We start from the raw sequence: 25,052 nt of genomic DNA, 5'->3' as shown, positions 1-25,052 counted from the left end.
TCTCGCGAGTGGGCAAAGTTTTGTAAAGAAATTATAGACCTACACTTTGTTTACAAAATGAGTTAAGAATCGTAATAAAGTATGTTAATTACTTATGTCTTGAATACCATCTGACTCTGGTATGGTGACAGTAAGCTATCAATGGCCGATTCGGCGGAAGAGGGGCGATTGCATCTACCACCCCCTCGAAGGGGGAGGGGCAGGCCATTTTTGTGGAGAAATTACATACAACTTGTGAACAAAAAATGGTTACTTATCGACATATATAAAATATGCTACGTATTATTCTTATTTTATGCCATCCCCATTGCACTTAGTAAACAGATCTAAAATGATTGAGGGTGGTTGGTATCCGATGGGAGAAATGTAAAAGAAATTAATTACCTCTTTGTCTATAAATAAATCATTTTCTAATATTACATATTACATTCTTATACTAAAACGCCCCCCCCCTATTTTTTTTTGAAAGTTTTATTTTCAATACCATTTTTTCTCTGTAACAAAAGGAGGTTTCTGTTTCATTCTCGTGTACTAATCATACTACATAGACATATATCATACTAAATATGCATCAAAGACCTAAAATAATATTAGTGTTAGTGTATAATATATATAGGTCTGTTATATCGGCGCCTTCGATATGGGTCACGGAGGTCACGGTTATATGCACTTTTTTTTTTTTTTTAGAGATTATTAATTTTTTATTTTTTTATTATTTTTTGAGACATTTATCGTTTAGATTACAAACGTTCTTTCTTAGTCGAATAACAGAAGGTTATAAGAACAACATTTAATTTTTTTTTATTATTTTCTTAACCTGTGGGACGCGACTGCTGACGAAAATAGGATTGGGGAGGGGGGGGGGGCTCAATGTTTGACCAAAACAAAAAAGGTTGAATTTTCATTATAATTATTAATTCATATTTGACTACCGATCAATTTAAAACAGACGAATTTCTCAAGAGAGTCGAATCAGCATTCTGTTTTCTTATCTTATAAATTACAGACGTAAGACGTTATTTAAAAGAGAGGATGACTATACGTCTACGCATTTCATGAGTCAATCTAGTCATGCATGTTAATTAGTGAATGATTCAGACAACCCTATTATTAACTGCACTAGGAAAAAAAGATGCACTTGTAAAAATTTGTCCTAGCACATGGATTAAGAAATGTGCTTTATCTTTTTGTCTTATATGTGTAATATATTATTAGGTTTTGTTTTTGTATTAGTAAATTATGGTTCAGGGTTTTATGTATTACTGTTGCTTTACTTTTTATTCTGTTCTGAAGTGTCTCTAATTTTTGTGATTTTGTTAACGGTGTTTCTCTAATCAAATGTAAATATGCGTTGGCTTCAAATCTCACGACTTTATTTTGCTTCTGTTATAGTTTTTTTTAAGCACGGTGGCTGAATGGCAAAGTGCTTGGCTTCTGAACAGGAGCGACAGAAACAGATGACCTTTATACATATTCTTCTAGGAAGTAGATTATTTTCAACAAGAAGGAACATCAACAAACATTTAAAACATTAAAAAAAAAAAAATCCTGTCTTTTTTGTTCGGCTAGCAGACAAAAATTGTATGACAGGAACAAGAGGGTTTTAGAAAGGCTGCAGCACATCAGAACAAATCCTAAAGCCCAGGATACTGTGCGAGAAATACACCCAACACCAACAGAATCTTTTATGTCTTCTTGTTTTCTTCATCCACACTTTTCAATGTCTTCCTTAAAAGGATAATGGGGATGCTCTTGAACTTAGTGAAGGTACCATAAGCATTGACGGAATTAGAATTACTAACTTGCGCTTTGCGGGGAAAGATGGTCTGGCTAGAGGAAGAGATAGCTGACTTAGTGATGCGGACTGGGTCTCAAAATCGGCCCTGACATTAGGCCTACCGTACGATCCGGTCCACAACTTGCTTGCCATATGATATGTATCTATTGCTATCCGCCCACTTAATAAAAAGATGATAATGCAAAAAAAAACTGAACGCATGCCAGCCAGGAAAACAAGTTACTTGGCAGAATTTTAAGTCATTGGTTAACATGCATGACCACGGCATGACGCGTAGGACGTAGCCTAATTATCTTCTTTTTTGAAGTAACGTCTGTATTTTATAAGATAAGATAGGGGGCCGGGCTAATGTTGGTTTATATAACGTATTGTACCAACTTCTACATGTAATAATGTAAATAGACTATAGGAACTCTAAATTTTTGCTAATTACATTATTCTAATATAACTAAAAGAGTAAAGCATAACTCTTGATAGCTGCTTGTTGTGTGATATACACTCTGGAGTGTCGTCTCAATGGTCCAGGGTTTGTACCCTGCCACCCACCCCCCTTCCCCCGGCTGTCACGTGGGAGGTTTGGGCTTGGATATTATAATCTTCAATTTTGAAGGAACATAGAAAACATATAGGTAAAACAAAACAAAATTTTAAAAGGAAGCAAGATGAAAAGTTCTGAAAACAAACACACGGACCTACGTTTAAGGGATAAGAAGGTCCCTCATCAACAAACTACACGTTTATTCTTGTGTTCAAAGCAATTTCTTGTGAAGGTCTTTATCACCGAACTTGAAAAACTGCTAGTGTCTCGTATCATGATGCTTTTAAAACATATTTTTAAAGTGCAAAAACCTTCTTTCACAAGTTGTTTTTTTTTTTACCGGTACGTAGATGATATATTTATATTACAGCGTAAGCACTAATTCACAAGACTATCTGATGATTACAGAATACCCCTGCCCCGTTAATAGGTGTACCTCTATTTCAGACATTTCAGTAATAGCACTTTGGACAATTATTACAAGACAACACTCATTTCCATAAAACCGTCGTCGTAATAGCCATCGTCCTGTTCATATTCTTTGTTACCAACGTTTATTCCAAGTGTCTCATTTATATTCGTCATTTTTTTTTGCGTAATGCCAACTCGGGTAAGTCAACGTCAAATAGTATTATGACTGCAAGACATTACTGTTTCGTGATCGAAAGTTGAAATACTTAGACACTTATAGACTAATTGTTCAAAAAAGTCGGAAGTTGAAGGCGGACATGTAGCCTATATCTAGTAAAATGAACGTTTAAGTCTGCATCTTTGTGAAAATGAAATAGTGTTTCTACATCTTCTAACGTGGCTTGATCTCGAGGAGTAAAGGGAACTGTGAATGTTCCTCTGTGAAATAAAATACTCAGAAAGACACAAAGATAAACGCACTTTCCTCGTTCCATATGCTAGGACAAATTTGTACAAATGCTCCTTCTTCCCTAGCTCTATTAGAGCATGGAATGGGTTGCCTGAGCTAGCCAGGAAAACCAGTGACTTGGCAGAATTTAAGTCATTGGTTAATATGCATGACTAAATGCATGACGCGTAGGATGTAATCATCTTCTATTTTGAAGTAAGGTCTGTATTATAAGAAAGTTATGAGATTCAACAAGGTTCTGGCATAACTGGCGAGGAAATCAGTAATTTTACTCATCTCTTGGCATAGTAAGCCTATTCCCAATTTTCGCTTTTTATCTCTCTTTGCCTTTTCCTTTCGATTTATATTTGGCTGCATGTTTAACTGCTTAAATAATAATTGTGATTCATGACTATAGTCACCAAGTTGTACCTTCGTAGCAGAGAAATCCTTGGAATTTACAGCGAAACGACCAACCCAATCATATAATTCACATGTGATAAAAATTAATAGGCTAGTCAACTTCTATTATTACAAAGCTTATATCAATTCACTCTGTCTGACTGTCTGTGCTTCTGTCTGTCTGGCTTAAAGTTTGTTCACTTATTTTTCCGACATCCAATCTCGGATCAAGCTGAAATTCTGCACAATTATTTCTTTTACTGGACAACACAAGAATCAATTTTTTAAAAAAAGTAACCAATTAGTTAATTAACTCTTGGTAATAAATTACTTTGTTTTGGTATCTCAAACAAGAGAAAGAAATAGTACTTCACTGAAGTGGTGGTATACGCTGAATTAGTCCCTTTATAGGCCTTAGTGAACACAAACATGAAAAAAAAATCAATTGATACCGGTAGGCTACTATACAACCTTCCATGTTGATAGACTCTTCGGCATTGGTATTAAAGTCAGACGGATGCCCTCCTTGGTCAGGGCGACATTCTTGTGTGCTTGCAAATCTTGGACGCTAACAGCAGAACTAGGATGATCCTAGACATATGGAAGTGAGGTGTTTAGAAAAAGACTCCTCACAAATGAGGAAATTCAAAACAAGATCATAATCGCGATGGGCTCTACGATGACCTGCCGACCACTGTAATAATAATAATAATAATAAAGCAAACTTAAACTGTAAGCCCATGGCCATATCACGAGGTCGCAAAGACCCCTAGGCTTCCTTCAGGGAACAGTACTACTGCTAGAGAAAAGAAATATTACAGTGGTCGGCAGGTCATCGTAGAGCCCATATCGCAATTATGATCTTGTTTTGATGGCTGCCTGGTCGTGCGGTTTGCGCGCTGGACTGTCGTTCAGATTTATCGATGGTCCCGGGTTCAAACCCTGCCCGCTCCCACCCCCCGTCGTCCTGCGGGAGGTTTGGACTAGGAAGTAATTATCTTCAACTCTGAAGGAACATCCGAAACATGTAAAACAAACAAACAAACAAACAAATTGAAGCAGACAAAGTGAGAAAGAGATCTTATCTTATATAGGCCTATAATACAGACGTTACTTCAAAAAAAGAAGATGATGGGAAGACACAGAGATGAATGGTGAAAGACGTGAGACAGATTACGTGTGACGCACCAATTTAACGGTCCAACAGACTAAGTCTAAGAAGAATATCATTATATTCGTTATATTGTGTAGGTGAAGAACATCTGTATTTTACAAAGATAAGATAAGATAGATAAGATATAGACAGAATTGCACATCTGTTAGTCAAACTTTATCGGACAAAGTAGCTATCATTCCCTGTAAGTACAAATGGGTTTAATCTATTAGATCTAATATTTAAAATATCTAGTCTAGATACTATAGATCTAGATCTAGATCTGGAGCTGCCACAGTCACAGTCAAAGTGTCCAGACTGACACAGCAGAGCATGCACGAACTACGGCCCGCGGTAGTCGTGGAACAGATGTACATCTAGAAAAGATTTATATAGGTCTGGCTCATATACTTATGTATATAAGTCATAAGTCTATGATCTGGCTATATTTTCATTAATGATTAAGCTGTATCTAGAATCTATATAGATCTAGATCTATTATATTCTAGGTCTAGACTGCACTGATCGAGTGTGATGTCAATCATCAAAGCAATGGATTTCCAAAAAAATAACTAGACTAGATAGACGACTCTCGATCTATCTAGATTCTAGATCTAGTAAAATTCTAGTCACAATCACTGTGAATCATATTCATTCATATATTATAATATTATTTATAGAACTACATCTAATGATCTATGATTCTAGATCTAGTAGTATTGTATTCTAGTCTAGCGTATTCACTTTATACTAAATTATCTAGTAAATAGTTTATTCAGCCGTATTCAGAAGTCACTATTCTACTATTCTAGGTCGAGAGAGTAGAGTCTTCTAGTTTAAGTTAGTCATTCTTCAGTCACAGTTCAGTGAGTCGACTCATTTGATTAGCTCTTTACTGTTACTGTCTTTACAGGTCTAGATCTACTTAGTAACTTTACTAGACTTTAGTTAGTATTTAAGTTGTATAACTATAATATAGATCTAAGTACTAAGCTCTCTCTATGGCCTCCTTCTGTCGCGAAGCAACTATGGCTATGGATCATCTCATGGAAATGGCATTCCTGCTGAAGTAATTCAGGCTGGAAAACATGCCCTAATCAAACCACTCCATGAACTGCTAAGCTTGTGCTGGGAACAAGGAATGGTCCCCCAGGAATTGAAAGACTCCAACATTGATACAATTTATAAAAATAAAGGCGACCGCTCTGATTGTAACAATTACAGAGGCATCTCACTGCTTAGCATAGTCGGAAAGGCTTTTGCTAGAGTATTACTAAAGCGATTACAGATCCTGGCAGATCGTGTTTATCCAGAGTCGCAGTGTGGCTTTAGGGCAGGTAGATCTACAACAGATATGATTTTCTCTCTGCGGCAGCTACAGGAGAAGAGCAGAGAACAAAAGCAGCCCCTCTTCATAGCTTTTATTGATTTGACCAAGGCCTTTGACCTTGTTAGCAGAAGCGGTCTGTTTGCTGTACTAGAGAGAATCGGCTGCCCAAATAAGTTAAGAAAACTAGTGTCAGCTTTTCACGAAAATATGCAGGGCACCGTTCAGTTTGAAAGTTCTTCCTCCAGGCCATTCTCCATTAAGAGCGGTGTAAAACAAGGATGTGTACTGGCCCCTACACTATTTGGCATCTTCTTCTCAGTCGTACTATCCAGTGCTTTTAAATCCCTGGAAGACGGAATATACATCCATAGCAGATCCGATGGAAGGCTCTTTAACCTGGCACGTCTTAAAGCCAAAACGAAAAGGCGTCGTATCTTGATAAGGGAACTGCTGTTTGCCGATGACGTGGCACTCGTATCTCACTCACAAGGAGGTCTACAGAAGCTAGTGAACGCCTTAGCAGCTGCTTGTCAAGAGTTTAGCCTTACTATAAGTCTCTCCAAGACCGAAATCCTGGCACAAGACGTCGCAGAAATACCTATAATACAAATTGGGAACCACACCCTTTCAGTGGTGCAGGAATTTACCTACTTGGGTTCAACAATTGTCAGTAACCTAGACTTAGACATCGAGCTGACAAAAAGGATAGGAAAAGCTACCACAGCATTGGCAAAACTCTCCAAGCGCGTCTGGGAAAATGGTAAATTGACCACAGCGACCAAAATCCTAGTCTACAACGCCTGTGTTGTGAGCACTCTCCTTTATGGCAGTGAAAGCTGGTCAACATACATGTACCAAGAGCACAGATTGAATAGTTTCCACTTGCGCTGCCTGAGACGCATAATGGGCATCTCTTGGAGGGACCATGTCTCCAATCAGGAAGTTTTGAGATTGGCCAATATGAACAGCATGTATGCTCTCCTGACACAAAGAAGATTACACTGGCTCGGACATGTCACCCGCATGCCAGATGGTAGAATCCCGAAAGATATCTTATATGCTGAGCTTGTGGAAGGAGTCAGACCCAAGGGCCGCCCAAGACTAACATATAGAGATGTCTGCAAGCGAGACATGAGAGCCTCAGGCATCAGTGAAAGTATGTGGGAAAACATAGCCAAAGACCGGAGTGCATGGAGACAGACTGTGCGTGCTGGGACAACCCTTGCTGAGAACAAAAGAATTGAAGCGGCTTTAATCAAGAGGGAAAAAAAGAAAGCTGCCCTGTCTGCTAGCCCTAAATCAGAGGCATACACATGTACGAATTGTGGCAAAGTCTGCCGTTCTAGAATTGGCTTGATTAGCCACACCAGATTCTGCCCCGTCTCAAGATTAAGCCAAAACCAGTGACTCACTTGGGCGCATCCATTGCCTTTCGAGACAAAAGGAGCCATATATAACTATAATATAGATCTAAGTACTAAGCTCTCTCTATGGCCTCCTTCTGTCGCGAAGCAACTATGGCTATGGATCATCTCATGGAAATGAGATGAATCATGAATGCCTGGGCATTAGCTGTGGTTGGAATGATGTCGCCCACACAGCAGTTCCCCCCACTCCACGCAGCTGATGTATCCAAAGGAACGGCAGTGCCGATACAGTTTAGGAAATGAGATGAATCATGAATGCCTGGGCATTAGCTGTGGTTGGAATGATGTCGCCCACACAGCAGTTCCCCCCACTCCACGCAGCTGAGCAACGGCAGTGCCGATACAGTTTAGGGTCAGCGGCGTCGCAGGTTCTGCCAGAGTGTAGCACTGGGTGCTGCAAACTGTCTTAGGGTCACCAGCTCCTGATTTTTCCTCAGGGTTGACTCCCGAAGCCTTTCCCATGATTGGGTATAGCTGCAAGGCAACAGAGGTTTGAATTCAGAGTTTTCCTTCTCCTTTAGTATAGGCTGGCTGCCTGGTCGTGCGGTTTGCACGCTGGACTGTCGTTCGGATTTATCGATGGTCCCGGGTTCAAACCCTGCCCGCTCCCATACCCCGTCGTCCTGCGGGAGGTTTGGACTAGGAAGTAAACTATCTTCAACTCTGAAGGAACATCCGAAACATTTTACAAACTAAAAAAAAAAAAAAAAAAAAAAAAAAAAGCATAGGTACTTTGATAAAAAAAATCAAATTTATTGAATGTAAATGAAACTAGTATTATACTTATAGTATAGTTAGGTAGATCTTTTTGAATGGAGTTCAGTGATACCTCATTTATGCTTCTATGTTAATTAGAACATAAGTTATGATCATTTTAGTGTTGGAAAATTTGTCTAGTATTAGATTTAAAAAAAATAATTTTGTGACCGAAAGAAGGAATTTTTACACTAAAAATTGTAACTTTTTAATGCTTGAAGATAACATAATGAAATTTTCAACAGATATGCACAATTAAAAAAATATTATATTCTAAGTCTATAGAGTAGGGCAATAGGCCTACATGCTGAGTATAGATCTACTTAAATCTACTAGACAGATTCATTGAGCTATGTCAAGTGATTGAATAAAATATTTTTATTATTTCTAGCAAGCTCTTATATTTCGAGCACCTCATCAAATTCTCATTCGCCGAACGCAATGCTTTTTTTGTTTGTAGCTCATTTGTTTTTATGTTTGAAGCAAAAATCAACGTTTAGGGTCTGTGCAAGTCCAGTTTTAGATAAGGGTTAGGTATTTTTTTCCGTTTTTCCAAAGCAGATGGCAGTTTTTTAGATTTTCTGTAAGCATGTCACATGTAAAGCTTTGGTTTTAAACTCCCCCGGCACTCACACCCATATAAGGCTCATGGGTGTATCAAAATAAGTTTCCACTCATCTATTAGAAAGACATTCCAATCACATTTATACTGTTAGCTGTTAAAGATAATGAAAAGGAGGTGTTCTGCAAATAATAATGAATTTAACTCATTCTTTTTCCCCGAACACGGCAAAATCATAATTAGAAATATTATTGGGATTAATAATTATTTGTTCAATGAATAAACATGACCTACATCAAAATATCTAGAATGCATAATTTATAAATGAAAGAAAAAAGTATGGGCCGCTAATTTGAAGCCAAAGACCATGCCTACTGAGAATCTTTTGCCATGCTGAGCGACCTGTGTCTGCATTCAGTTTTTTAACAGTTCAAGAGGTCCTCGTGAGGGCCAATCAATCCTAGCCTAGATTTCCTCATAGTGTTATTTTTTTCACTATTATATTAGTTACCTTTTAATTCTTGACTTAATTTGTGGCAAAAAAGTATTAATTGATATTAATCTACCCATTTTATTTTATTAAAATTAAACTATTAATTGGCAATTAATGTTTTAAAGCTATTAATAATTATTAATGTTTCTATTATCAGATGGACGATGTGACTTTGTCTTTCCTCATGATGGTCACCTTACTGGTACTTGTTGCTTTATTAATGAATCAATACAGAAAATATAGGCTCCGACATTACTCTGTACCAATATGGGACTCTAGTAAAGGACATAGGTTTTATATGGTGGACATGTTTCCTTCTTTAACATACTGCAATATTGAAGAAAAACGGCTTAGCAATGGAGCTGAATGTGAGGCCTGCGGTATCTGTGTTGATGACCATAACATGAAAGAAGCCAATAAAACTATTCCTTGCAAAGCCACTTCCATTAAAGCAGATGTCTTGCAGCACCACTGGGTTCGTGGTAATCTACCACCGTACACTCATTGTTTGGTGTGTTCCATAGAGTGCGGCATGCATCTAGCCCTCACAGACCTGCGCTGTGCTTGGTGCAAAAATACTGTTCATGATGTTTGTGCCACCAAAGCTGACCTTTGTGATCTAGGAAGATTCAGAAAACTGATCATCCCTCCACATTGTATAGAAGTGAAATGGGTAGGGGTTAAAGGTACCCGGCAAAGACGTTTAGTGGTCAAGAAGTTAAGACATCCACAAATTGATGACTGGTCTCCACTCATTGTCATAGCAAACAGGAAAAGTGGCAGCAACGATGGACAGTTAATATTGAGACATTTTCGTCAGCATTTGAATCCTGCACAGGTATACCCAAAAAATTTCTGAGATCTTTAGGGTGTGTCAAGTTTGAAGGACCAAAATCTACTAGTTCACTAATTGGTTGCTAAAATGACCAATTACATGTACTTAGTCTTAAATGATGGCATGTTTACATAATTATCTGAACTTAAGTAAAAATTAACTTATTTTTTCTAAATTGTGTAAAATTTTCAATTTTTTACTTTACAATTTCTAAAAAAAAAAATGATTTTTTTGTCAATGAATCTTTAATTAAAGTTATTTCAAGTGCTTTATTTATTTTCTAAGATTGAATACGTGAACATAGATTGTTATTCTTGTCATTAATGATTATATGATTAAATTAGAATATTCACCCTGCAGCCGTCTGCTGATTTTACTTGGTCGGATGTTTAATTTTAAGCAACTTATTATGCTCTCTTAAAATTATTTCATTAAGTTCTTTCTGTTTGAAGAGTTTCATTAACTTTGTATTAAACCAGAATTAATATACCGTATTTGATGTTTGCCTAGATGGTATTCAATTTCATTAGTGTTTTCAAGATGATTTTATGCTATTCTAGAGATCATCAATTAGTTGCTTTATGTCTTTTTCTGCTAGAAATGAGTGTTAAAAGTTTAATGCAGCCTTTATGTCTTTTTCTGCTAGAAATGAGTGTTAAAAGTTTAATGCAGCCGTTCATAATTCGTTTAGACAGCATTTCTTCCAGAGAACATTTTTTTCTTTCAATTTAATGTTTTTGGCTATTTATTTATTTCAATGGCCTCCAGATAGATAGCCACTGGTCCAGGTCTTTTAGATAAAGCTGGAAGACCTCTAATAACACACTGTTTGCAGAAGAGATTTACTACTTTGAGATTGACTTTGAGATTGAATCTTTTCACCATCTAGGCAGAAGTATTACATCCAGAGAGTGCTGTGCTAGTATGAAACTGAAATGTAATTAAAAAGGGGAAGAGGTGGGCTGATTCAAATAAAATATTAGCAGTCTGGATTGAAGAAAACAGTAAAATTATTTTATTATAAAAACAGCTATTGAGCAAATATTTTTTTTAGAAGCAGGAGATGTTCATTTTAAACTTTAAACTATGCCATTGGTTAAACCAGTGAAATAATTGAACCCTTTTTTTTTGTCTCACCAATGATTTTAAATAATATTCTTCTAAATTTGTTCCATCAGGTGATAGATATTCATGATATTAGCCCACAGAATGCCCTTGAATGGTGTAACCTATTGCCAGAAGTGACCTTCACTTTGTTAGTGTGTGGTGGGGATGGCACCATAGGCTGGGTGCTGACTGCTATAGAAAACCTGCAGCTCATGGTGAGTCTTAACAGTTCAGTTTTTTCTTAAAGAGTTAGGATATATGTATTAATGTTGAGAAGTAAAAATTTGCAACACATTTATAGCTTTGTTAAATCTATTATAAAAATATTTCAGAATTCTCCTCGAGTTTGCATACTTCCACTAGGAACAGGAAATGATCTTTCCAGAGTTTTAGGCTGGGGGGAAGGCTACTCTGGTGATGTGGATGTGAGTGCTATTTTAGAAAAGATTGAGTTATCAAGGGCAGTCAATCTAGACCGCTGGAGTGTCCACATCAAGGATTCAAAACATATTCCATTTTATCAACATTATAAGGTAAATTCTTTGTTTTAGATGAAAGCTATCTGCTACATTGATGATGCTTGATAGAACACTGACATATCTTATTTAAGAGAAAATACATCATTATGACATTAAAGATACTTGTTAGAATTGTACACATCATTCTTATATAGAAAGTTCTTGCTATTGATAAACATATTTATTTTTAATTAATGTTGTTAGATACAAACATCTTTTTTTTTTTTTAATTGAAGGTTTCTTGCTAGTGATACACAAAGCATTTATACTGAATTTCAACACATTTTTAAATTGGAGGTTTCTTGCTAGTGATACACAAAGCATTTTTACTGAATTTCAACAATTTTTTTATTTGCAGGCTTACACTATGAACAATTACCTATCATTTGGAGTGGATGCTCTTGTAACACTAAATTTTCACCGTCAGCGTGAGAGTTGGCCAGCGGTATTTACACACCGCTTAATAAACAAGGTACAATTATACCCTCTTCCCCCCCCCCCCCCAAAAAAAAAGTTTTAATTTTAAGTGTAACACATGTGTGGGAAATATAACTAATACAACATTTTTATCATCTCTAGATACATTTTAATAGTGAATTTAAAATAGTATTTTCTCATCACTGGCATGCTTGATTCAATATGATTCAATGATTTAAGCCTATCAAATAGTTTTTTTTTTATTTTAATTTTTACTCTATGTAATATACTGATCTTTCTATTAATATGTAGAAAAAAAATATTCTTAAATATTTGTTATTTGCTATTTAAATTCTTCATTTAATATGATTTTCATTAATGAATCTCTAACATTTACTATGAAATTGTGAAGGGCTCCCATAGCTTGTCTTTATTTTTCAAAGCTAGGAGAGATTTTACTTTGAAGAAATTTAGAACATACACATATGAATTAAATATAAAAATAAAATAGCTAATATTAAAATTAAATGTCTCAGTCACGTATAATATTATTTTCCTTTTAGGTTTGTTATTTTACTTATGGTACTAAAGATGTTCTTGAACGAGAATGTAAAGATTTACATAAGAAACTAAAGGTATGTTGATAAGTTGTTGTGTGTTTTTTTACTTAATATAATTTTTTTAGTTAACTTTATTACAAATACATTAGATTATTAAACTTTAATTTAAAAAAAAAAAGCAACGGCATTTGTTACAAATATGTTGTCTCAGTTAAGGAAGTTAAATCTAAATTTTAACTATCAGTTAAGCTGCTGGGTCAATGCTTGGAGCTTAATAATGGTGGCTCTTGTTTCTGCATTAAAGATTTCAATGGATTAGTTAGGATTAACCAACTTATGAAATTATGCTAGGTGCTTTAATATTTAATAAACATCGACATTAAAGATTCAATTTAATTTTGTTGTTCATGAAAAGTTCATGTTCAACATTGCCAGTTCAGAACTAGAAGTTTTTAATTGCTTTTACACTTTGAATTATTTTTTTTAAATTGGAATTACCAAAGATAGCCAGTTTCATGTTGCTCTACATTATTTGTTTTTGTTCAACTTGACAAGTATGAATTTAGGGAAACATTTTCTATTACTCTGTGTGACCTTTACATCATCTGCCCTATAGACCACTAGGTCTGAAAGGGGAACTTTACATTTTTTATGTGTGAAAGAGTGGCAAAAACCACTTGGCTATCAAGAGGCTTTGAGTTCAAACCTTCACTCAAGCTAAATTGTGGTTACTGGGCACCTAAAGGCAGCACAGAAACCTCCCAGATATCCCCTCCCCACACTGGTCCACAAAAGAGATTTGACCATAGTGTACTGTGCTCAGGAAATTTGAAGGTCAGATGAGATCATGAATAAGAAGCCCCAAAAGTCCAGATTTCAATGTCTTAGATTACTGCATTTGGAGATTGTTATTAACAGAGTTTTAGAATTGTCAACGTGACATTAATTCTACTGATGATTCGAAAACGATCTTAACTCTTTCTCTCCTAATTAACGCTACCATCGTTAATTTGACCTTATTAAATTAAATTAATTTCTGGTTTTATAATTTTTAATTTGTGTTATATAAAAAGAGCATGCATTCACCAATAATTCTATACCAAAAGTAACGTTTTCTGATTACAAACAGAAATGTTAATGAAGTTTAAAGATAACAGGGTAGAAGGTACAAATGTGAAAAATTAACAATTCTGTCAGAACGTGTAAAAATAATTACGAAGGTAAAGAGTTAATAATAATAATCTTTATTGTCTGTATGGAAATTTGTCTTAAAATTTGTGCTTTACACCAAGTTACAAGTTACCTTTCCAAATTTTACACGAGCTTGGATTTCTAGGTTAAGTTGCTGCTCTGATGTGCATGGACAACATTTTGAGCATCTATGAGTGTAATAAAGCATATAGGACCTTTAAAAAATGTGTAAAAGTTATTCTTTGTAAAAATAAATAGCTATTTGACAAATTTTCCACTTTAGTAGAGATCACCCTGAATAAGCATGAAGTGGCTATACAAAAGCAATTTAAAAAAAAAATTAAAAAAAAAAAAATTTAAGCATCGTTTAGTTTGTGTATTTGAGAGATGATGTTTGATGTGTTTGAACAGGTAGAACTAGATGGTCGAGAAATTGAACTTCCGGAATTGGAAGGTGTTGTTGTTTTAAACATTTCCTCTTGGGGTGGAGGCTGCCAACCGTGGGGAAACAATCTAGAACCAAATATGACAGAACCAAGGTAAACATTTCAAATAATGTAATCTAACATCCTTTCACGCACCGTATGGTGTCATTATCTATAGGTTACCTGAAAGGCAGTGTTTCTCAAACTTTTACTTGTGACATTTTCTATACCTTAGCCCCTTAACTTCCCCTTCCTAGCATAGCAATAAGGCTTACCCCACAGTTTGAGAAACACTGCTGTAAGGCTATTTATAATTTGTGCTTCAGTTCGCGCTCAACAATGCTTAGCATTTATGACGGTTACAGAGATGTCTACACTTTGATTAAAAATATCATGGAAAATATCTGAGTAGATTCTCATTATTTAGTACCCAATGGTCAAACTTTTTTTGTTTGATTGATAAGAACTAGATTGCTGTTTTCAACACATGTATTGAGTTTATAATAATTAGCTAAATGTTTGTTTTAAGACAGCATTTCTGCACCTTATTTTGTCCCTCCACCTAATTTGCTCTGTGCACACTTTTTTTTTTTCTTTTTTCCTACGCTCTTCATTGCTGATCAGCTTTTCATTTACTTCATTTCTTTGCTTAGAAGTGACCCCACTTTGCCCCCCCCCCCCTGAAATGTCTCACTCCTCTTTAAAACTCTTTCATGTCATTCTCAGTTTAGTCTTACCATCCCTCCTTGCTCCTCATTCATGCATAGATGTGATCAATTTTGTCTCAGTACACAGCGTGAACCTGTGAGAAAGTTGAAGTTAAACTGCAACACATTGCCAGCACATTCCATGTCTAACTTCATTCTATTCGCTGTTGGGCTCTACACAGTAATCATAATCCTATGTCATATATGCACATATTCATACTCCCCACTCAACTATATGTGAACACAGAAACAGAAAGTGAGATGTCTATCATTTAGCCCAATATTGCAGCAGGATGTTTGTTTACTGTCTGAATGTGGTAGAATGCTGTAGGAAGTTTGCAGCAATTTTTTTAAACTTTATATAAGAAGAACTCGTCTAGTCCAGAGGGAGAACACAATCGTGGTGACTTTTTTTAGTGACATTCATCCAGCTGAGTGGCGCTACAGCCCATGGAGGGCTCTGGCCTGCTTCAACACATCCCTCCATTCAGATCTCTCCTCGGCCTTTTGTCCCCACACCTGAACCAGAAGCTGTTGTGGTTTTTTTAGTGATAGATTTATATAGCTATTTTTGTTCTGAAAATCTACAATGATAAAAACTGAGTATTTTTTAAGCTAGTTTTTATTCTAAGGGTATATATTTTGTGAAAGTAGTTTTTTTTTTTTTTTATAAATTGCTAATTTATTTTTTTAAAATCATTTTTGTTTTCCAATTTTTAAATAACATTTTTTAAAAAATTAAAGAGTTACCTCTCTTTGCTTAGACTTAAAGGCGTAGCTTTTTCAAACCTGAAATTGGGTTATTGGCCCTAGAGTTATTAAGACAAATACAGACTTTTACCAGGTCTCCTAAATTTGACACTGGACATGCAAACTAGTTTTGTATCTGTTCATTCAACAGTAAATTTAAACAATCAAAATACTTCTTGTCTTTTGGGTCCAGCACAACTTAGCAAGTGTGATGAGCTTAACCATATTGGAGGGTGGATTAGTGGCATAAAGTGAACACTATTTTTCATCTTAAACAACTACTCCTTCATTAAACCAACCTCTTGTAAACACATTTTTATGAAAGCAGACGTGTGTGCAGTTACTTTATCTCCACATCTGATAGTTTAATTCATGTACATGTACATTTTTCATGATGTATTTACTTCTGTAATTAAACTGTGGTTCACATCTACTATTTAGCTATTAGAATCATTTTAAACTCTGTCCCAGATAGGCACTTTCTTCATCTAGATCACACCTAGATCATTCCCAAAGTAATATGTGTTTGTATTTATCATGTATTTACTTTTAGTTAACATATTTTAGTTACTTTTTTAAAAAATAAAGTCTGTAATATAATTATAAGATAAGATATTTATAAACATGACATATAACATACAATACCGCACATGATTATAATTGCTGGAGTTGAAAAACAATGGCGAATATTAGATAAGCTCAGACGAGGGCTTGGAGAGTTGCTGGTCACTACTAGGTTAGGGATAATGAATGATAGCACTAGTAAATTGAAGGGTCCCAGGTTATGTGATCGTAATCATGTAATCATCTTCTTTTTTGAAGTAACGTCTGTATTATATAAGATAAGATATGTGTGAAGGATGTGTGTCAGTGTATAAATCTGTTGATGTCAAAGTATAATAATAATAATAATAATAATAATCTTTATTATCCGTAAGGAAATTTGTCTTACAATTTGTGCATTACACCAAACAAAAAACATTATAACTATAAGAAACCAAAGTGTACATTCACACCAGACTCACTCATAATTTACATGTGACAAAGTTTATACCAGATTGTTCTTATTTAATGATTTGATTGCCAGGGGAACAAAAGAGTGTTTGTATCTGTTTGTCTTTGCTATCGGTGTCTTGTATCTCTTTTGTGATGGTAAAATCACAAAGTCCTGACACAAAGGGTGATTCTTTATTTCGAGGATCTTGTTAGCTTTTTTATAGATGTTTGTCTCAAACAACTGCCCAAATGGGGTTTGTTTTTTGCCAATGATTTTGCCAGCAGCATTTAGGATTCTATTAAGTTTATTTTTATTTTTAATGCTCAGATTGCCATACCAGGCAGTGATATTGAAACTTAAAATATTGCAGATGTGAGCGTGATAAAACATAGCCAAGGCCTTTTCGCTAACATTAAACGAGGACAGTTTTCTTAGTAGTCGTAATCTTTGCTGCCCTTTTTTGCTGATATAATCAGTATTTGCAGTAAAATTTAGTTTATTGTCTAGGATAGTACCAAGGTATTTAAAGGTTTGCACAATTTCAATAGTCTCTCCAGCTACAGAAACAAATGACTCTAACCATGTCTCAGTAAAAGCCAATAGACAACTTTCCCTAAAAACGTGGTCGTAGCGTACATGGGCACATATCTCATCCACTTTATTTCTTATTGAGCGGACGTTAGCTAGAATAATCGTAGGAAGTGGTGGGCGAAACCCTCTTCTTCTCAGTCTTTGCCGTAGTCCTCCTTTTTTCCCTCTTTTCCTTGTACTAATAGAGGAAGGGTAGAAACAATTTATATGTGCATAACACGGTGGAAGAGGCTTCCTCTTTGAACGAAGTCCGAGGAGTTGATCTTTGCTATAATGAATAGATCTAGTACTAGAACGGCCGCCATCTTGGCTCGCCATTTTTCTTCTTTTATTTCTAACCAAATAACCAAAGTTGAACAAGTCTAGATCTAGTAAAACGTTTAATGTAAATACTCATTGTGGAGCCCACCTTGAAAACAGAAGTCTTCATCTGCATAACTGATTACAAAAGAACATTCAATATACATCCAGCAAAGAAATAATAATGAAAGCACAAATTGCATGTCGCCACAGTGCAGCGCCATTTTGAAAAAAAAAAAATTGTGCTGGTTCTTTAATTAAAGAGATAAATATACATGGATCATTAACAACTGGAGTCACATTTTAATGTTCGGTATCATTTTGTAATATATCAAATGACAAGATTGGTGCCTCATTTTAAAGTTTGATTAAACACAGCAATAGAAATGTAGTTAAAAAAAAAGTATGTACCATATTATCATCAGAACTTCTAACACCATAATGGCTTGCAACAAAATATTGCATACCATGGGTACCGTGTATATAAGTTTAGCTTGAAGAATAATACATTTGTACTTTAGCATACGCATATGGATTTTAAAACACACATTTCAACTACTGGACATAGACCTTTTTATTTGTCACAGTAGGCATTCTGTGTCTGGTTTCAGATGTTTAATTACAATCCTAATGGTATATGTAATAAAATATTTTAAATAGTTAAACCCTAATAATTTATTGTCCACAGATATGATGATGGGAAATTGGAAGTTATGGGATTATTCTCATCTTTCCATATTGCCCAACTTCAAGTGGGGCTAGCCACACCCCTCCGACTTGGACAGGCTCAAAACATTAAAGTAGGTAGCCATGCATGCATTGACATATTGCTAACAACAAACACACACGTTTGAAATTGCCGACACCCTGACACATGGGAAGCGTGGTTGAGAGGCCAAGTGCGCTTGAACTTGGCTTGGCTTGGTTACCTAGAAGGGGGCTCGAGGTTCGACACCCAACTCGGGCAGAGCGCCTAAAGGCAGCACGGAAAACCAACTCCTAGATACCCCCTCCCCCCCACTGGTCCACAAATGAGATTGGACCAAAAGCGCTCTGAGCATGCTAAAAGCATGAAAGTAGCGCTATATATAAGCTATAATATTATTACGTATCTCGCTATCCAGGCTCTCTGCAAACTGCACCATACACCACCAACTTAAAGAACTTGACAACTCAGGGCTCCAAAGTAACGTAACACTTTAATAGTTGAATAAATAACAGCCAATACTGTACAATTGGCAGCACATACACTGTACAAATATCTCTTCTGTTAATAGCTGTACTGCCGTATCAACTCTTGCACTGGCCTCTCCGTCTCATTCCGGGCTTGCACTGGGTTCAACAGTTCAGGACTGACTTCACACACTAGGCTCGTTGTGTCGGACTCGATCACAGACCAAGATCAAGACGCCGTTCGTCTCAACTGTACTTGATAGTACTCCGCACTGAACCGTCGTAATGCTCCGTACAGAACCACACCGCTGAACTGTGCTGTAGTCGACCGTGTTCTGAACTCTTGTCGTGAACCTCCTTTCTGAACCATCATGTTGACACTCGTCTCGGCCGATCGTCGTAACTCGTCATGGTTGACCGCTCGTCTAGTGCTGGCCTGGGGTGATTTGCGTCGGCTGACTACACACACACCACTACCCCCATCTGTGCCTCCACCAGGTTTATAACAATATATATCCAATCAAGTTCTCTAAACCAAAGTGAATCTCTTTCAAACTCTTTCAGAAGTAACAGCTGATAAATGTGCTTCTTGTCACTACTACATTTAGCATGAAGTATTCAAGAATTTCTGGCTACATTAAGATTTATTTTGTCTAATACTAAAATGACTTAAAATTCAGAAGTCGAGTTGGACCTTGTTTGTTTACAATCCTTGCTTATTCTTTTTGTCACGATCATCAATGGTGTTGATGTCACACTCTAAGATGGTGTTACTGTCACGATCAGACTTGAACTATATTGCACCATCAACGATCGTGATTGCCGAGGATCTTGAAATGATCTTTCGATAAGATCATGGTATAGAAGTAGACAGATCTATGTTGATGATACGATCATACAGAATGTTGCCAATTGATAAGAGGATCATCTAGGTCTAGGAGTTACAACTTGACAAATATGATCTAAGTACGATCTAAATTCAATGAAGAAACTTCTCTCCGTTCAAAAACAATTACTTTAATTAATAACTTGAAAACACTATACACAAATAGTTACAATGCTTAAATGTACTTGAATAACTGATCTATTCAATAATATATCTGAGTCTTGATACGAATAAAATATATATTCTTAACTACATACAAGTTAGATCTTATCTCTACTAATATTTACAACCGACTCAGGCTAATTTGCATCTTCCCCGGTTTTCAGCTCGTAATCACGTGATCAACAACTTACACCTCCCAGACCAACCAATCATTGCAGTTTAATGTTTCCCTGCTATTTCGAGCTAAGTCGGCGAACAGCTCAAAACTGTTACCATATATGGTCATAGTGTACGTGACACTTTTTTATTGCTACCGATTTTATTTTTGACCTGGTTTTAAGCTTTTATTAAATACTCGAATAAGAGCCCAGAAATTTTTAAAATAGCAGATAGTCATTGCTGTTACCTCCTGTTGACTAGATTAGGTCTACCCAAACCCTGTTAATAAAAGAAAAAAAAAATAAATCTACTCTAGCGTTGTCTATAGAGACAATCATATGATTTTAGGAATGAAACAAAAACAATTTCAATTGGCTGCAATGCTGGTAATGCTGAGTTGTAAAATTTAAATTGAATGACTTCTATTTCAACAGATCACTTTACATGGAGGTAATACACCAATGCAAATTGATGGAGAACCATGGGAGCAGCATCCTGCTACCATCACCATCACACGCAAAGGCCAAGCAGCCATGATGGCATTGTCCTCACCCACTTGAACACAAGAACACAGCAGGCTTTAATGGTTGGAGTATTGCAACTAACTTTAGATACTGTATTATGGAACAGATATTGACAGTGACATCTGTGATGTCATTGGATTATTTTTAACTTAAATGTCAGTTTATGGACAGTTACTGATAATGATGTCATTGTGTTGCTTTTGACATCAACAGTTGTTACAGAGATAAGACTCAGAAATCCATGTCTATTATTATGAATACAAGCGCAGTATTGACAATCTTCTATCTATACTTTGACAGTCATCTCTCTGTGATATTATACTGATGTACATCTATTTAAATAAATTTGTGATGTTTTAATATGAAACTCACATGGGCCAGTGATTAAAATATTTATATTTTTATAGCTTATTAATCATTGATATGGCTCGTCAACAGAACAGAAATAGCATATGCCATCTCCACTCCCTGCTACTTGTAACACCTCTCACTGTCTTGCACATTGTGGGCACAAGTTTTTTTTTTTGTTCAAGCCTGCTATGTGTATAGTTTCTATTAGTTTTAGTCTCTGTTTCTTTTTATGTACCAGTGATATTATTTTTTATTTTACTTTATAATGAATTTCACTAAATCTTGTTTGTTTAATTTAATCAATAATTTTTACGTAAATACATGGCTATATCCATTGTTTTTACCTAGACTTAATTTCCTTCATGTGTTTTTTCTTTTAATTGTGATTTTTTTCGGCGAGGTTTTCACTGCCGTAAAGTTGTTGGCTACTTTAGCATACTAGTTGACCTACAACTTTAGTAAGAAAGATCTTTTTTTACATTTTAGGATTTTGTAATACCCTGTACTTAACTTCTTTTTATTTTTACTTCTTTATCCAATGAAAACCTGATGTCTTGTTGAGAATGAGTAAACCTTTTAAATAAACTTTCTTCAAATAAATGTCATGGTTCTAAGGCAGGGGTTCTCAACCTGTGGGTCATGACCCCCTTGGGGGTCGATTGACGATTTGCCAGGGGTCGCCTAAGACCATCAAAAATAAGGATTGTTATTGTCTATTCTTCTATTGCTGTGTGTGTCTATGGGGGGGGGGGGGTTGCGGCAGAGTGGCATATTGTATAAAGGGTCGCGGAGCTTAAAAGGTTGAGAACCACTGTTCTAAGGAAATGAAATTTGATCATTATAGTTTATATGAAATAGTAATATATCTAATTAAAAACAAAATCATCTTACATATAGTATGGTCTGCCATTATGTCTCCCCACATAGGCAGCAAAGTAATAATAGACTGTAATATAGTTTATATATTTTAGGATAATTCTATATATAAACAACTGTTTTCCTTTATAATTTTTTTTTTTACTTTAACTTACAGCTCACCAAGATTTTATAACTTTTGTTCTGTGCTAGCAGAATTAAAAATAAATCATCAAATTAGATTCCCTCCCTTTCACTCTGATTACCCACTGAATGGCAGTGATAGTGATATTTACTTACAAGGTGGAAGAAATGAACCAAGATGGATATTAATTATTTTTAATATTTGACCAGTCACCTTTTTTTTGGTTGTGATATTTTATTTTGCTTGTTTTAATGATTTTTTTTGCAAAAGAATGTTGATGTTTTTTTTTATTGTTTGTGCTTTTCTTTATACACATTTTTTTTTTCTTATCCATTTTTTTGATGAGTTTTTAAAGCTGTGGAAGTATGGTACAACAAAAGAAAATGTTGTTTTTTTTTTTTTTGAGACCCAGTTGTCTGTGGGTCATGTGGTTTACCAGGGACAGTGGTTAATTAGGATGTTATGTGACCAGTATACCGTTTCAAATAATAATAATAATCTTTATTATCCGTAAGGAAATGTGTCTTACAATTTGTGCACTACACCAAACAAAAAACAGTATAACTATAAGAAACCAAAGTGTACATTCACACCAGACTCACTCATAGTTTACATGTGACAAAGTTTATGCCAGATTGTTCTTATTTCATGATTTGATTGCCAGGGGAACAAAATGTCACTTATTAGGGATAGTTGGATATAATAACATATTGAAATTGTAAGTTTAAAAAAACCCCAGACTTCTCCTGAATTTGAACTTCAAATCCCCAGCTTCAGTTTTGTATATTGGATTAATTTTTTTTTTTTGTAAGCATATTTCATGTGCTTTTGGGTTCATGCTAGTGGTGGGTATTAAACTTTATCAGGCATCTAGTTGCTGGCCTAACTTTTTTTGTTAAATTTACTTACAGCAATTCTCACATTAAAATTTTTTTAATAATTATTTGTGGGACTATGTTCTTATCCTGTGTCATAAAAATGTTTTTTTTTTAAATTTATTTTTATTTTTTTTCTTAGTTGAAGTTCCAGCCTGGAGACGATTGTTGAAGTCGGTTTGAACATTTTGTAAAATTAGATCTTGGAATGCCTGATATATTTTATTGAGCTAAAACTATCAGTTTACAGATGTGTTAATATATTGATTTAATATTGGACAGTTTTATTATTAGTTATTATAGATTGAAAACTAAACTGTGCTATACTATACAATGGTTTGGATATTGTCAATAGAAGGGAATGGTCATAAATAAACAAAATTTTGTTGTTGTTTTAAAAGTTGAGTTTGTGGCTTATCAGCAAAATATTTTTTTTTATTTTTTTATTTAATGACCTGATTAAGATGCTATATAAAGTAGAATTAGAGATCAGGTCAGGGGCCATTTTGCCTTCACTGGCATAGAAGAAGCTGACAGCAGATGGCCTCTGAAAGAGTCGGTTTGGAGAGCTCTTCCGTAGGCCGCTGGACACACATGAGGCCCTGATAAAAGCTCTTTTGGAAGACAGGCGCAGAAGATGTAAAGAAAAAATAAAATAAAAAGGCTCTGTCGGCATCGGACGTGGAAAAATATACAACTGGCCTTGTGAAACACTTGTTGTGTGGACACAGCTTTGGATTATTGAAACAATCATGTCACCCTACAGAAAAAAAAAGCCATAATTCAGAATCCTACTACAGTAGCTTGTGTTTTCCAACAGATGTCTATACACAATATGTCTAAGACAAATCAGAGATTACACGTAACCTACATAATACTTTGAAGAAACATTGTTTATGTTGGAAATCCTGCCTTCGGCACGTCTGCGTGTACAGCCTTGACCTTTACAACAAATGCAACAAAATGATACCCTCTGGAAGAAAAAACAAACGTGAGGTAGTTGAATCGCAAAATCTAAATCACACACGCATGTGTAGTACACACGTAGATATATGTATTATTATATATAATTGTATAAAATACAGACGTTACTTCAATTAAAAAAACAGAAGATGATTACGTCCTACGCGTTACGCATCTAGTCATGCGTGTTAACCAAAGACTTCAATTCTATACACAGATTAACAATTATTTTTAAACTTTTTTTTTCTTTGCACTCGGAATAGCTCGGCTTTAAGCGTTTTTTGAGAATTTTAAAAACAAAGATTAAATATATGATGTTTGAATTTTATGACACGCGATCGAATGTTCACATTTGATTATCGTAAGACCTTTACTCAAAATCACTCAATGAGAGACCATTCAGGATAAAAAATTAAACAGTAGAGTAGCAATAATATATAAAACACTGAACCGTATTCTACAAATGCACAACCTAATAAAATACCGACACGTTGTTATTCCATAAGCTAGGATATATTTATACAAATGCTACTTCTTCCCTAGTGCTTGGATTGGAATCAGCCAAACATGCACGACTAATACTGATTATATCAGCAAAAAAGGGCAGCAAAGATTACGATTACTAAGAAAACTGTCCTCGTTTAATGTTAGCGAAAAGGCCTTGGCTATGTTTTATCACGCTCACATCTGCAATATTTTAAGTTTCAATATCACTGCCTGGTATGGCAATCTGAGCATTAAAAATAAAAATAAACTTTATAGAATCCTAAATGCTGCTGGCAAAATCATTGACAAAAAACAAACCCCATTTGGGCAGTCAGTTGGTTGAGACAAACATCTATAAAAAAGCTACCCTTTGTGTCAGGATTTTGTGATTTTACCCTCACAAAAGAGATACAAGACAGCGATAGCAAAGACAAACAGACACAAACACTTTTTTGTTACCCTGGCAATCAAATCATTAAATAAGAACAATCTGGTGTAAACTTTGTCACATGTAAATTATTAGTGAGTCTGGTGTGAATGTACACTTTGGTTTCTTATTGTTATAATGTTTTTTGTTTGGTGTAATGCACAAATTGTAAGACAAATTTCCTTACGGATAATAAAGATTATTATTATTATTATTAAGATGTTTTTTTTTTCATATTCTAATGGCCTCGTTCAGTCGCGAAGCGACTCTGGATCATCTTATGGAAATGAGATGAATGCCTGGGCATTAGCTGTGGTCGGAACGTTGTCG

General features: G+C 35.3%; 1 protein-coding gene across 5 annotated transcripts; it reads left to right on the top strand.

The window, feature by feature from the left end:
* Nucleotides 1-5,074: 5,074 nt before the first annotated feature.
* LOC106051687 (diacylglycerol kinase epsilon-like) lies at nucleotides 5,075-23,246 on the top strand. Of its 5 annotated transcripts, none has more exons than XM_056021972.1 (9): nucleotides 5,075-5,146; nucleotides 9,476-10,156; nucleotides 11,332-11,475; nucleotides 11,593-11,793; nucleotides 12,137-12,250; nucleotides 12,759-12,830; nucleotides 14,358-14,485; nucleotides 18,405-18,516; nucleotides 20,531-23,246. In XM_056021972.1, exons 2-9 carry the CDS (start codon nucleotides 9,476-9,478, stop codon nucleotides 20,654-20,656), a joined length of 1,578 nt encoding a protein of 525 aa, XP_055877947.1. In that variant the 5' UTR covers nucleotides 5,075-5,146; the 3' UTR covers nucleotides 20,657-23,246. The 5 variants fall into 5 exon arrangements, with proteins under 5 accessions (XP_055877947.1, XP_055877946.1, XP_055877945.1 ...); XM_056021971.1 differs by lacking the exon at nucleotides 5,075-5,146 and adding an exon at nucleotides 5,180-5,367; XM_056021970.1 differs by lacking the exon at nucleotides 5,075-5,146 and adding an exon at nucleotides 5,180-5,390.
* The last annotated feature ends 1,806 nt before the right edge of the window (nucleotides 23,247-25,052 follow it).

The sequence above is a fragment of the Biomphalaria glabrata genome, chromosome 2, assembly GCF_947242115.1.
Source record: "Biomphalaria glabrata chromosome 2, xgBioGlab47.1, whole genome shotgun sequence".
NCBI lineage: Eukaryota > Metazoa > Mollusca > Gastropoda > Planorbidae > Biomphalaria > Biomphalaria glabrata.
Note: the sequence above shows the minus strand (reverse complement) of the source record. Positions and strands in the feature narration are given on the sequence as shown.